The following is a 13,252-nucleotide window of genomic DNA, read 5'->3' on the forward strand; positions in this document are numbered from 1 at the left end:
CATCGGAGTTACGAGAACAAAACGAACTCCTTTTTTGAATCATAGATATGGTGTCTGTTTCTAATTTCTTTGTTGATCTACCAATTGTTAAACAAAACCTTTTTTTCAAAAGTCAGTAGGTCTACTTGGCACAACATGTCAGTGATATCTTCCCTAAACGGCTTGAAAAGGGAATCAAGGTGGCGGGGAAATTAACAAAATACCTGTTTTATCCATGTCATGAGCGGGGATTAAACAGTAATACGAATTTTCGGAAGCGGGGATTTAACATGAGTGACTGAAGGAAAAGCCTCGTTTCCCAAAGTTTTGTATGGCTGCAGAAGAGAGATGAAGCCGCAGAGAATGATAGTATTAAAACATAGGAGAAACAGGGCAGGAAGGCACAAAACAAGTTGTCCTAGTCTCAGACACAGAAAGAAAGTGTATAGAACGTCCTAAACATTGGTCGAACATTGCCTCACAAGGACTTCACAAATCTCATTTGAGTCTCATTTGTTCACCTCGTACGTAAACGACGATAAATTAATCCTAAAAGCGCTTTCTAAGTTTCCCGATTCCTCTCCCATTACTTTCACGATTAGAAAATTGGAGAAAGACAGACCTGTTTCGCTTCCCAAGGGGTACTCCGGGTAATTCTCGGTGGGGGTGTGCCGCCTAGTTCTCCAAATCCTGAACCTATTACAGACCAAAAAGTGTCACTTTCCACACTTTTTTTCAGACCTGGCCTCTAAAATCCACACCCATTTAGGCAGAAATTATGTCAGAATTACAGTCAACCGGCCCTTTATAGCGGACACTGTAGGGATCTCAAATTACTGTCCTCATTAGCGAGAATCTGTAATAGCGGGAGTTTATTTAAGTCAAACGTCTGTAATTTGTTTTGCCGGGGAATTTAGCTGCTGTCCGTATTATTGGGGCGTCCGCAAGGCGAGAATTGACTGTACGTGTAGTGCTTATATACGGAAGTACCCCCCCCCCCCACGGGGTTTCGCTTAAGATCTCTTGCCGTTACAAGTATAACATACAGAAGTTACTTTTTTGTAAGCGATCTAACCACATTTTTCTACACTGGCTCCAGAGGTCCGTTCTCAGGAATTAGGTAAGAAAAAAATCCTCTGGCACCCAGGGTAACATTTTTCATCAATTTGAAGGAACGCAATCGAGAGTTTCTATCAACGGGTCTGATGGTTTGAATTTTAAGAAATACAGAATACCAGATCGGACAGAGCGGTTGAAATCGAGCCTAGAACTACACTTTACTAATTCCCTGCTATACGGGGCTTTTAACAAACTACTTGGTCTGGGGAGCGGGAAAATTAGCGGTGTTTTAACACCAAACCAATGTTAAATTCCCCGCTAAGTCCCGGGGGCCGGAGGGCCGGAGTTTCAAATGACTGCTGCAGAAACTTAAACAAACGAAGCTGGTGACTAACCTGTTCCTGTTCAATCTCTTTTTTAGATGATGAATAAGGTTATTAATTTAACTGTAACCCACATATAAGAACCTGCTTGATCTCGTTTGGCCAACCTGGTCCTCATTAGTATTGTTGGGTAATAAAGAAGCAAATTTCTACCAGCAGGCTATTAAGCCACTAGGTTCTTACACGCGGGTTTTTACTGTATTAAAAACTAACTCAGTATCACCAACTCGGAAATCCTCTGTAATGGAGACTTACAAATAAAGGCTCCTAAGCGTACTTGATTGTCTCTTACGGACAGGAAACCCCTAAATTGAACTGTTCCCACAAACACTGAAAGTCTTACTAAATATTTAATAAGCAAACTTTCACAAAAATAGTTGGATGATGACTAACCTGCTCCTGTTCATGCGCTGATTCAGGTGATGAATCAGGAAAGAAGTGACGGTACCACTCTTTCCAGTCGTTCTCTGATGGCCATTCATGTTCAGGTTTGAGGTTTCCTTCATAATCCTTCAACAAAATACAAAACAATACTTAAAACCAGCCATCTCCCTTTAATAAAGTGTGGACGTGTACACATTTCAAAACCTTCATTTTAAATACAATGCGATTAAACTGACCAACGAAAGACAATTGTTTATATGACAACAACTTTGAGAAGATATACTAAGTTCAAAACAAGCCTCGCGTGCCGAAAGCAAAGATCAACAGTCAAAACTTGGCCTAAATAAAAGGTAGTCTGTAACTGCATGTGGTGACTGTTTAAGTTTTGTACAATATATTGCAACAAAACAGGAATGAAAATTGTAGGAAACGATAGCGATTCAGATTTTTTATCCATAAATATACTATCTTTGCTCTAGAAGGTATATATTTAAAAGACATCAACAACAAAACAAATAAGCAAACAAAACAAAAACGAAACAAAAAAGAGAAAGACAGAAGGAAAAAAGAAAGGCTACTGAGCAGGCTTCGAACCCGGCACCTTGTCAAAAATTATACGAGCACAAGGTTAATGTGTTAACAACAACTGACAAAAACTATTTTTAAGCGTCTTTACAGTTATTTGCTGAGATAAATTTTTCTAGCGAAGATTCTGACTTCTCGGCGGAGGGAAGAGAAACAGAATAGGGAGGAGGGAGAACTCGGGGCGAAAATAAAGGGAGGAGGGAGAAAATGAAATGTTGCGAGTAGGGAGATATCGATGAAAAGGTAATTTTATGGCTTTTTGCGTGATAATAAGGGATGTGGGGGAGGACCCTCTCTCTCCGGCGTTGCGTGACATACAGACAGAGAGAGAGACGGGCCAGAACTACACTAGACACACGGTGGTGACGCGTTCTTTGTCTGGTATGTTGGTGTAGAGGCGAAGCGCTGAAGGTCAGAAAACGTCCCTTACGACTAAGTTCAATAAACGAGTGTTACCCGTCGCCAATTTTTAAACCAAGTTTAGGGAGGAGGGAGATTTACCCCCCTGTACCTCTCCCCTCTCGGCGGGATTGGAAAGAGAAACATTATCTTTATCAAGGCGCACGTACAAGAAATTCACATTCAAAATAGTAGAATCAAAATCAAAATTAGCAAATCATTTTTCTTTTCTTTTGAAAATATATTCAGCCTTTACAAAATTCGCAGATCACAGTGTATTTTTGCGGGCGGGAATTTGTTACGTAATAAAACGAAAGGCGGGAAAATGTCATCACGTGAAAAATCATCCGAGGTGGATTTAACCAATCAGCTGCCGCCACGTCAGTAGGCTTTGAATGACATCGTTTGTTGTTTTTGTAGTTTGTTCAGTTCGCTCTTCAACGGCAAACTGTTCAGGATGAACTCAAAATTTAATAAGAAAACATCAAGGAAATGATACCGGCAAAAGACAGGGATTCATCTCATTTTACTCAGGAGTATGCTAAGGAGTTGTTCGAAGCTCAAGGAAACATCCTTTATAAGGATATTTCACGAAAGTCCAAAGCTCCGCAGGATTTGATGAATTTGATTTGTATGGCGAGTGTTCTTGGAAAATTGAAAACAAGCTCATGCTATTTACGCGATGAAAATCATGCAATGGACACTTATGCTATACAGTGGAGAACAGCGAAGTGTTTACCTGTAAGGAAAATCTTTTTGGTGTTGCTTTCAACCGTTGTCTCAAAGATACAATTTTTTTGTGCGGGTTGTTATTTCAAAAACCAACGCTTCACCGAACTGCAAGGACCAGTATTTACCAAGGAAACGCTCAAGAACTAACAAAAGAACAGCTATAAAAAAGACTTGTTTGTTTTCTGGACTTTCAAAAGAACTTCACTTGACTTAAACTGTCTTTATAGGAGCCTTGGACGATAAACGTGAAACTGTGAGTTCAATGTGTTTACTCTTCATTTTTTTTTTTTTTAATAGCAAACTAAGCTCATTTAATTGTTTCAATTGAACATGAACTGAACATCTTTCATTTGCTTTTATGATTGTTGTTTGTTACTTTATGAAAAGGTATGAATTAAAATTGATTCAGAAATTAATACCGTGCAAATTGTATACTTTTGTTTTGCTGAAAGTTCTTGTTTTCACCCAATAATTTCATCTTATGGCTGCTTGAAGATACGAAATTTCTCTTCTTGTGTTCAACTCAATGTTTGAATATCAGCTGAAGTTACTTGTTCTTAACGTTCTCAGTTAAAACATTTTATGAAGTTAGTTTAATCAGTTGAAAGAAATGAATTTGAAATGATTCTTTGAATCTGTTAAGTTTGTGATTTGTTTTCAAAAGCAAATCTCGTGTTTTGTCGAGTATAAAAATGACAAAGAAAGGAAAATAGCGTAAGGCAAGAGCTGAGTAGAAATAAACTGTACACAAAGAATAAAGAAACAAATTGCGATAAAATTGGAAAACTTACGTGGTAGGATGACAGCAGTTCAGTGATGTTTCCGTGCTGCTGAATAGTTGATGTGAGATTCATCACCTGCTGTGGAGTCATCTTCACATCTTCAAGGTCCAGTCTCTCCAGGTGAGGAGCGCAGCTGAGATGTTTTATCAAACTGTCGACTCCTGCACCCAGAAGAGGATTGTGTGACATGCCGAGCCACTTCAAGTTTGGAAGATCTTGTTTGAATACTCTGCTGATGAACTCCACAGCAGATGATGATGTTACATTGATACGACGGAGTACTAATGCCTCCAGTTTGTGTGTTGTTGGGATGCTCCTCAGTAGAGACTCTGTTAACTCAGCATCCAACACTTCACCGGATACTTCACCCATAACAAATATCCAGTGTGGAGCGGTGATAAACGGCATCATCTCAATCAGCTGTTCCACATCTGACCTGTTCACATGAATAGCTAAAATCCTCCGAACCCTGGAGAGACCATGACGCTTTGAACAACAGCTGCTGCTGCTCTCTTCACTTGACTCATCACCATTCACGTTTGTCTTCTTTGTTGTCTCTTCTAAACTAACTAACGTCTTTACCATTTTATTTGGAAGAGAATAAATGCTTCTTATAGGATTTTTTACAATTTGAATAAAATAAAGGTGAGTGTTATTTTCTTCTTTCTTTAAGAAAAACTCGTCTACACTACGCCATGGAAATACATTCAAAAATTCTGATGCTTTTTGTTCTCCTGTTCTACTAACTATAACAGCGTTTAATTCCTGTACTAAACTAATTAAATTATTATAACTTTGCTCTGTATACTGGTCGCTTTCAGAGAAAAATATGTACATAAGTGAAGCGGTAGTTTTAACAAAATTTTCCTTTGCTGCAATATTCAGCTGGTCAGGATTTAAAATGAACAAAACACCTCCTAGATTAGAAAGAAAAGTGGGGAAAAGTTCTGTTCTCGTGTCTGCTGAGCAGTAGAAGAATAACTGTGTACATAGAGTTAAAAGATTTTTTTGTGTTTCTGACAAATCTGCGACTGACGGTGCTTGGTTGTCGAAGCTGTACTCTCCGTCTTCCTTCGCCGCCATTTCCAACAGATGAATCAAGATCTCGCGCGCGGCTTCTTCTGACATTTCAGCAGCAAATTTTAAAACTTCATTTAACTTGAAGATCTTTTCAATTGAGTCGACTTTGAAAAGGGAATTGTTTTTACTTTCTTGAGATAACAGTTCTTCTTTTAGAAATAAAGAAGCCAAAAACTCCTGCATGGATTTATGAACGAAGTGCACGGCTTTGCACGGGTTAAGAGCGGACATGTTTAGCAGCTGAAACAACCCGGCTTCGATCAATTTCTCAGTCAAAACGTAATCCGGCAGTTTACTGAGAGGAAAGTAAAGTAAATCTTGTAGAAGTGCGTCAAAGGCTAGTTCTCCCACTTTACAGAGTTCTTGTTTGTGATCGTCAACTTTTTCCGCCGGCTTTTTTTGTTTTTCCGACATATGATTAAACATAGTCTGTAGAAACTTGAAGTACACCATCACCCGTGACGAAGGTAGTCCTTCACGATCCTTTTCTTTCCAAACCAACGACAACATTAAAAGCAAAATAGGTATTTTTGCTACATCTTCCAAGTCTTGTTGCTCCAAGTATTCAAAAAACTCTTCAACATCTTGATCATTTTTCAAGAATCTACGGGCGAACTCTTCTTGTCGCTCACGGTCGAAACCTTCGATCTCAAATTGAGCATCGCTAGAACTTTTCAATCCCTCTCCTTTCATGTCTCTAGATGTTATAATAACACAACAATCCCTCAACTGCTTTTTCTCCCAGATTTTAAGAACAGGTGATTGCCTTTCTGCGCTGTGTACGTATTCATCGTAGCCGTCCAAAATAAGCAATACGTTTTCTTGGTGGCGACGAACGTAATCGTACAGGTTGTCAGTGGAAACTGGGCCATCACTCGCGAGAAGATTAGCATCGTTCAGAATGGCAGGGACATCGTTGAGGTTACAAACATCGCGTAATTTGACCAAAAGTGCAAGATCAAATCTTCCTATTTTTCCTTCAAATCTGTGCTGGGACCAGTCGAATGTAGCTTTCTGCGTAAAAACGGTCTTGCCGATACCTGGTCGTCCGTGGACCAAAATGCGCTTAGGCGTATGATGAAGTCTTCCGCCGTCAAAAATGTCGGTGTAGTGTTGAAGTTTCTTCTGCGTTACTCCGCTGGGATCCTTCTCATCCATAAGCCAAGACAACTGGGTGTAAACTTTGTCAATGTGAACGGCAGAGCTTTGGTCCCACGGAACGATTTTGACTTTGCTGTTGGTTTCATAAATTGATCGCAGCTGTTTCTGGCACTCCTTGAGGCAGAGAGAATCTGTTAAAGAAAATTTTACATCCCTTTTTTTAAGAATTGTTCGTTAATGACTTGATATCTTAATAGGCGAGGAAAGTTAAAGGGAGGTAGTTAACGCACAAAATACAGGCCCTCATTTATATAAACTGATCAGATCACCAAATATAAATAAAATTTCCACATTTAAAAACAAATTATCCTCAACTCGTGATACACCAACAGAAATGTAAGTAACAGTGCGTGTAGATATCAGGGCCCTAAAACACCAGAATATAGTGTAGGAATATAAATACTGTGGTCAAACGTAGACGGAATGCTCTTTATTAATTTAATTTACTAATTCATTTATTTATTCTATTTTCATCTTTTTCACCTGCTTACACACTGACTTTAATTGGACGGGGAGCTAACTAGAAAATCTAACAGTTTATTTAGCTTCTCCAGCTCGCACTTATTATTTCTCTTATATTATAAAGTTAAAACGTAGCACAAATTTCAGTTATGAAAAAGTTAAAAATGTAATTTCACCGTGAGCTAAATAAAGAATCATTAATTATGGGCAGCCTTGGCCGAGTAACATATGTAAAATAATGTATTTGAAGACTACATCAGTAAAGCAAGTGTAAAGGGGCGTTACCCCAAAAAGAGAGGTTCAGGGAGGAGACACCAATAGAGGGCTACCTCTCCAAAGCTGTTAGTGACGTTTGTGGTTGAGCACTAAAAATAATTCTTATTTTGTATAACTGGCCTCGAGGATTAACGCAGGTTAAAAATACCTTAGCAAAATTCTAACAGAAAAATTGAACGAGAAAAAGAATTTGTAGCCTGAATTTCATCCGATTACCTCGAGTTGGGAGGAGAAAACGACTCAAAGCAATCGGAATCATACTTGTTCTTTTCTACATATTTCTGAAATAAATATAAACAACTGCGACAATAAAGTTCATTTTGTATTGCAATATAACAAACGATAAAAGTCATTTTCATATTAAAGTAAGTGTGTTTAATCTACTGTACGTCTGGTACCATTTCTGCTTTATTGGATATAATAGTACCTGGTAACTCCTCCTTAGTGGCCGTAGAGCTAGAGGGCTGTTTCCTTGCTGACGGGTCTGTGAGTTAAACAAAATAGAATTATAAAAATTGAAGTGAGACATTTAAAACAACAGTTATTCAAAAGTATTTGGGAAAAATGTTTATCAATCTGTCAGTTTTCTTACCACTCACATTTTAGGTTCTGAGTCTGAATAAAAAAGTTTCAATGACAAAAAGCATTGAGCAGCTTGTCTTGGGACTGAAAGCTTACATCTTAGCTTTTACTTAATTGTGGGTGATACTGACATTTTAATTCACTAAAGGATGCCTGGTTGCAGTGTGCACAGTTTCAGACAATAAATGTATGGTTTAAACTTGGTTACGCAAGATTTCTCCTGCACATTGAGTTGACTCTGAAAGGCATCTAGTAAGCAGTTGCAGTTCAAAAACATTTTTAAAAAAGAGGAAATAAGCTCCTCAAATATTTACTGGACCTATCAAAACCATAGCTATCAACCAATCAGAGGGTAGAGTTCTAGGATGATCTAAAACCAGAAAATAAAGCCTGAGTGCAGAGAGCTTACTGGTTAGGGTTCAGGGCTGTCACTATGGTTTCAAGTTGCTGAGCAGGGGAAAAGAACATCTTGGAAATTCTTTTGGTCCGATTTTCCTTTAATTCCTGTGAAAGTAACCAGGGGTAGCCTGTGGGAATCTATCCCTCTCCGCTCTTAGTGACAGCCCTGTTAAGTTGGTTGCTAGTATTCTCAGCGTGTGGGGGAAGGGAGGAGGAGATACTATCCTATTAAAAAACTGTGGTGCTAGTCAAATAAAAAATGCAAAAGTATCCCTAAAAGGTACAAAAATCTTGCTTTGTAGACATGGAAGAAATTCATTTCAAGGGGGGAGTCTGGTTAAAAGCATGATTTTTCATTGATTTACACTCATTTTCTTAAATATCTAGCCAAGAGTTCCTTCAATTCAAAAATGACTAAATTAAGTTGCAGTCATTTAATTATTTAAGAATTTTTGGACGATTTTTTGAATGTTTTTAATGTATGAAAATTAGGGGGGGGGGGGGGAGATGTTTAAAATTTTGAAAAAATGGGAAAATACCGGAATTGGGGGTAGTTAAAAATTAAAATATGAAGTAAATAATATTGGTAGACAATTACCAGATAGTCCACCACCACAACAAGGTGCCTCTGATCCCACTGGCGGACTAACTGGTTTATGTGTATACCTATTCTACCCTCATATATTTCCTTCCCAAATCAACATTATTTCCCCCAAATTTTAACCAGTCTCCCCTCTAAAGCTCTATAAGTGGTACCAAAAGGAGGAGGAGATAGTTCCCTTTAAAAATAGCAGAACTGCTTAACAAAAAATAAAAAATTAAAGATAATAGGGGTGCTTGTCAAAAAATAATAATAATAATAATAAAAACAAAAAGCGTCCCTAGAGGGTACAGAATCTTGCTTTGCGGGCATGTTGGAAATTCACTTTAACCCCTGGAAGGTACCAAAAGTAGATACCCCCCTCTATAAAATTAAAATTAACAAAAAACAAAACAAAACAAAAAACAGGGTTTTGTAAAAAAAAATCCAAAAGTATCCCTAGAAAGTAACAGAATCTAACTTTGTGGCAAGGAAGAAATTCATTTTAATGCCTAAGAGGCACCAAAAATCACTTGAGTAACAAAATAATTCCCACTCAATGACCTTACAGGCTCCTAACAGATACCACTTATGCTCTAATTAAACAAAGGTCATTTTAGACTTCAGGTCTCTCAGTATGCACTTGCAGAGTACCAACCCACAAATCTTACTGCCTAAAAATAATAGTATGAAAAGCAGCTGGTCAATTTTATCAGAAAATATCTCCCTCGTGTCCACCTGACCAATTTCTTTGTAACCTTTTTCTTATAATTTTCTTTTACCTATTTTACAGTTTCCAACAGTTGTGAGTTGACCAAAAAAATGTTGAACTCCATCCTTTTTCTATTATAAGAGATTAATTAACAAGGTTTGAAAGTGAGTATTTTTAATCAACCTCAGTACTTAACCAAAAACACTGACCTTCTGTACACAGGTAAGGATTTAATTATCACATGGTTTAATAAAGGAGCATGACACCTACCTTCATAATGAGGCCATTGTTCAAACACAAATGGATCCTTCAACATGTTGGACACAAGAGAAGCTGCCATTATGCATGCATGACTCTCCCAAGAATTTTCTGCTGGGTTGTTACCATCGGCAAAGTGAGAAATACCTTTTACAATCACCCATTCAATCTTAAGATCATGTGCTGCAGCGAAAATCCCTGGAAAAAAACAACAAATAATTAATAATTCAAGATGCAAAAAGGTCCACCAGTGAGCATCACAGCCAGGGTTGAATAATGAAGATGTGACAACATAAACAACATTATTTACTGTGCAAATGGGTAGGCAGAAAATAGAAACAGTGATAAGCAGCGCATAAGGATGTTAATATAATTTATCTATCCTTTTGTATTTTATCCAAAGGAAAACACTACTTAAACTACTGTCCTCCAATCAATTTTTAATGCATAATTTAGTAAAGAAAATACAGCAAGTTACACAAACATAAACATCATTGTCCAAACATAGAATAGATCTTAAAAGATCAGATTGAAAACAGGATCACAAAGGATCATAACCAGCACCCATTTACACTGCACCTGGGTGGAGAGGGACAAAGTGAATCAAAGTTTCTTGCCCAAGGAAACAGCACAAAGTGCGGCAAAGCCTTAACCTGGACCCTCTAGATCTAAAGTTTGAGATGTACACCATGGGCCACCACTCCTCTCGTAAGAAAATGTAACAAGAGAAGAATGATGTCATTTAACAGGGAATAAATATCTTACCTTCCCCACCAAATGCAAATGCAGTAGCTTGAGTAACATGAGACATGTTTTGCTGTTTAGCACTGACTGGGTTTATGCCACTTAAAATATCCCCATCACAGCAGACCTGAACTTTACGATCTTCTGGACGTTTTAATGGAGGAATCCAGCCATGATCTGCATGCCTGACAAGGTGTAAGATACCTCTTCCCACCGGGGTTTTTAATGATTCAGTTGTGAGCTTAGAAGATACCACAACATCACCTAGCTGTAACTTGGTGACTTCTGGGTTCAAGCCCACACAGTTGCCAACATAGAAAACAGCTTTGGGTCTCAGTTCCACCACAGCATTCTTAACAGTGATCAGTGAGCCATGTGGAGCAGAAGAGCCTTCAGAACATGTCGTCAAAGCGACTTTTAGAGGCACGTCTCCGCTTTTACCCATGTTCCCAAAGTACACATATCCAAGGTTCACATGGTAGCTTTTAAAGGAATTTCTTAAGTATGTATAACAGGCTAGGAACTCACAGTCCTTTACTGTCAACAAAAGAATGTCAATTGGAAGACAGACTTCATTCCAAGGTTGAAATGTGTTAGAAAGATCACTTTTCTTGGAAAGCTCCAGGGTGAGTGCAGGTGGAACATCTGCCATATTCTTATAAGCACTATTTCCTTTTCCTATTAAGTTGTTGGTGCTGTGCTATGATGTCTCGATTAACAATTTCCCTAAAATGTCAAAAAGTAAGATCACAAATTAAATGTTAGATAATAGAAAGAAAAGATTATTATCAACCTCCCACTAACTTGACGTAAATTTTGTTTCCCTTCAGATAATTTCTATACAATTTTACCCTCAAAACCTCTGACCATATTTTAACCACATGAGAATTAAAAAAAAAAACGCAGTGACAGCTGCAGTCAAAAACATTGAATTTCTCTTAGAACAATCGTGTTTTCTTTGAGCTTATTTATTTTTTTGTTGGTTCAATTCAAATACAATGTTTAGCACTGCATTGATTAATCAAGCTTTTTGTTGCTGTATTTAAAATTTATTTTTCAAAATATCACTGTTGATATCTCTTGCTGACCTTGAAGTGAAGTGCACCTTATAATTAATTTCCAGAGTATTTAATTTGAGCCATATACTTTTCGTAAGTATTTAATTTCATGATTTTTAGCTGGGATTTATAGGGATTTTAAGATTTAGTGAGTATCAAAATTTGTGATTTTTTCCAGTAAGGTATACATCACATTTGCATTTCTCCCCTATCTCATTACCTTACTTCTGGTTATTTGCTTCAAACTCCTGATAGAGCGGTTTTCATTTGAGTGTCGAAAAGTAATTGGTTTTGCACTTTCTACACGATGCGATTGGCTTAAAAGATTCGCGCCACCTTTTCATCCAATCAGAAGTAAAACCAAAGCCAATTGTGACACGCTCGCATGCATTTTCCCGCGCTTTGCGTCAGCCACATGTAATTACTTCGAGGTTTTGATTGATTGAATGTATTGTCTGTGTCCTATGTGATTGGCCAGAGTAATTACTTTGGTTTTCGTTTTACGACACTCAAACGAAAACCACTCTAACTCAAACTGTTTTTCATTTCCTTTGAATTATGAGGTTCGAGTTATCAGGAGTCGACTGTATGACAGGTGCAAATTTAATATCTACCCTCTTAAAGTATGACCTTTGCCAATCTAGGCTCAAGGACAATTTCTCAATTCATACAGCCAAAATAAAATTCAGAGAAAAACCCAATGTAGCAAGCACTCTTGCATATTGAGGAACTTTTTCTCTCTGTGCTACAGTCGCAGTAACAATATTTTTTTTAGTCATCATAGATCACTTTGAAGTGGGTGGAACATAATTCACATACGTTGTGCCGTTCGCGATAGCCAAATTAGGTCATAAATGTCTTGAACCAGCACAGCCACACTAAAAAAATCATGAACCTTTAAACAGCTGCATCACAGTACTCAGCATTTGAATCATGAAGATATTTAAATGTTATGCTTCTAAACACCTTTTACGATAATAAAAGATGACAAAACTGTGAAGAACGAAAATGGCAGTCTCAATAAAGTGCCCTTGTTTGACCTTTAGTGCAGCAATGTCATGTTTAGATGCCAAAATCTCATTGGCTCCTAAGCATAAACTCATAGTACCTTCAACCTTATTGGCCCCTGCAACACACATCCAAACAGACAAAGCCACAATGATACATATGCTTAGACCACTGACATATGAGCTATTTTTTCGAAATAGCTGAAAAACTAGTGTTTACCCAACTATTCAAATTTATTGCAAAATTCAATATTCTCCATGATCAGCAAATTTTATATGGTTTTTGCAGCAAAACACGGTTCTACTCAACATGCAATACTCAACATTGTGAATGCCATACTCTGTAATGCACTGGTCAAAAACATATAAACTACTTAACATTGGCGCGACAGTTTGCTTTAACGGCCGTCAAACTTCAAATGTCTGGCACCCTTCTATTAGAACATTTTTACCAGCGCGTTCCATTTATATTTCATTTTTCTCAACTGTCAGGCATATTTATCACTCAGAAACAGCACACTTGCCTCTACAAATTATTTTTAATGCCTATAAAAATACTTGCAAAGAATATTTTGTTGAGCGAAAACAAATCAAGTCAACAACAGCTGCCTACTCCAAACTTCGAATGTT

General features: G+C 37.7%; 1 protein-coding gene across 3 annotated transcripts in view; it reads right to left on the reverse strand.

The window, feature by feature from the left end:
- LOC140949512 (uncharacterized) overlaps positions 1-13,252 on the reverse strand; it is a 188,174-nt gene that overhangs the window by 956 nt on the left and 173,966 nt on the right. Inside the window, exons 7-12 of one of the 3 annotated variants that reach the window (XM_073398675.1) lie at positions 10,579-11,283; positions 9,826-10,011; positions 7,710-7,766; positions 4,313-6,675; positions 1,815-1,931; positions 1-675 (exon numbers count right to left, since the gene is read on the reverse strand). The exon at positions 1-675 is cut by the window's left edge and continues 766 nt beyond it. The exons of 1 other annotated variant lie outside the window; for it this stretch is intronic. In XM_073398675.1, the coding sequence (XP_073254776.1) occupies positions 655-675; positions 1,815-1,931; positions 4,313-6,675; positions 7,710-7,766; positions 9,826-10,011; positions 10,579-11,209 (3,375 nt within the window). In that variant the 5' untranslated portion in view covers positions 11,210-11,283 and the 3' untranslated portion in view covers positions 1-654. The remainder of the gene's footprint in view (positions 676-1,814; positions 1,932-4,312; positions 6,676-7,709; positions 7,767-9,825; positions 10,012-10,578; positions 11,284-13,252) is intronic. One more of the 3 variants, XM_073398674.1, reaches the window with a different exon arrangement.

Source organism: Porites lutea, chromosome 10 (assembly GCF_958299795.1).
Source record: "Porites lutea chromosome 10, jaPorLute2.1, whole genome shotgun sequence".
Lineage (NCBI taxonomy): Eukaryota > Metazoa > Cnidaria > Anthozoa > Scleractinia > Poritidae > Porites > Porites lutea.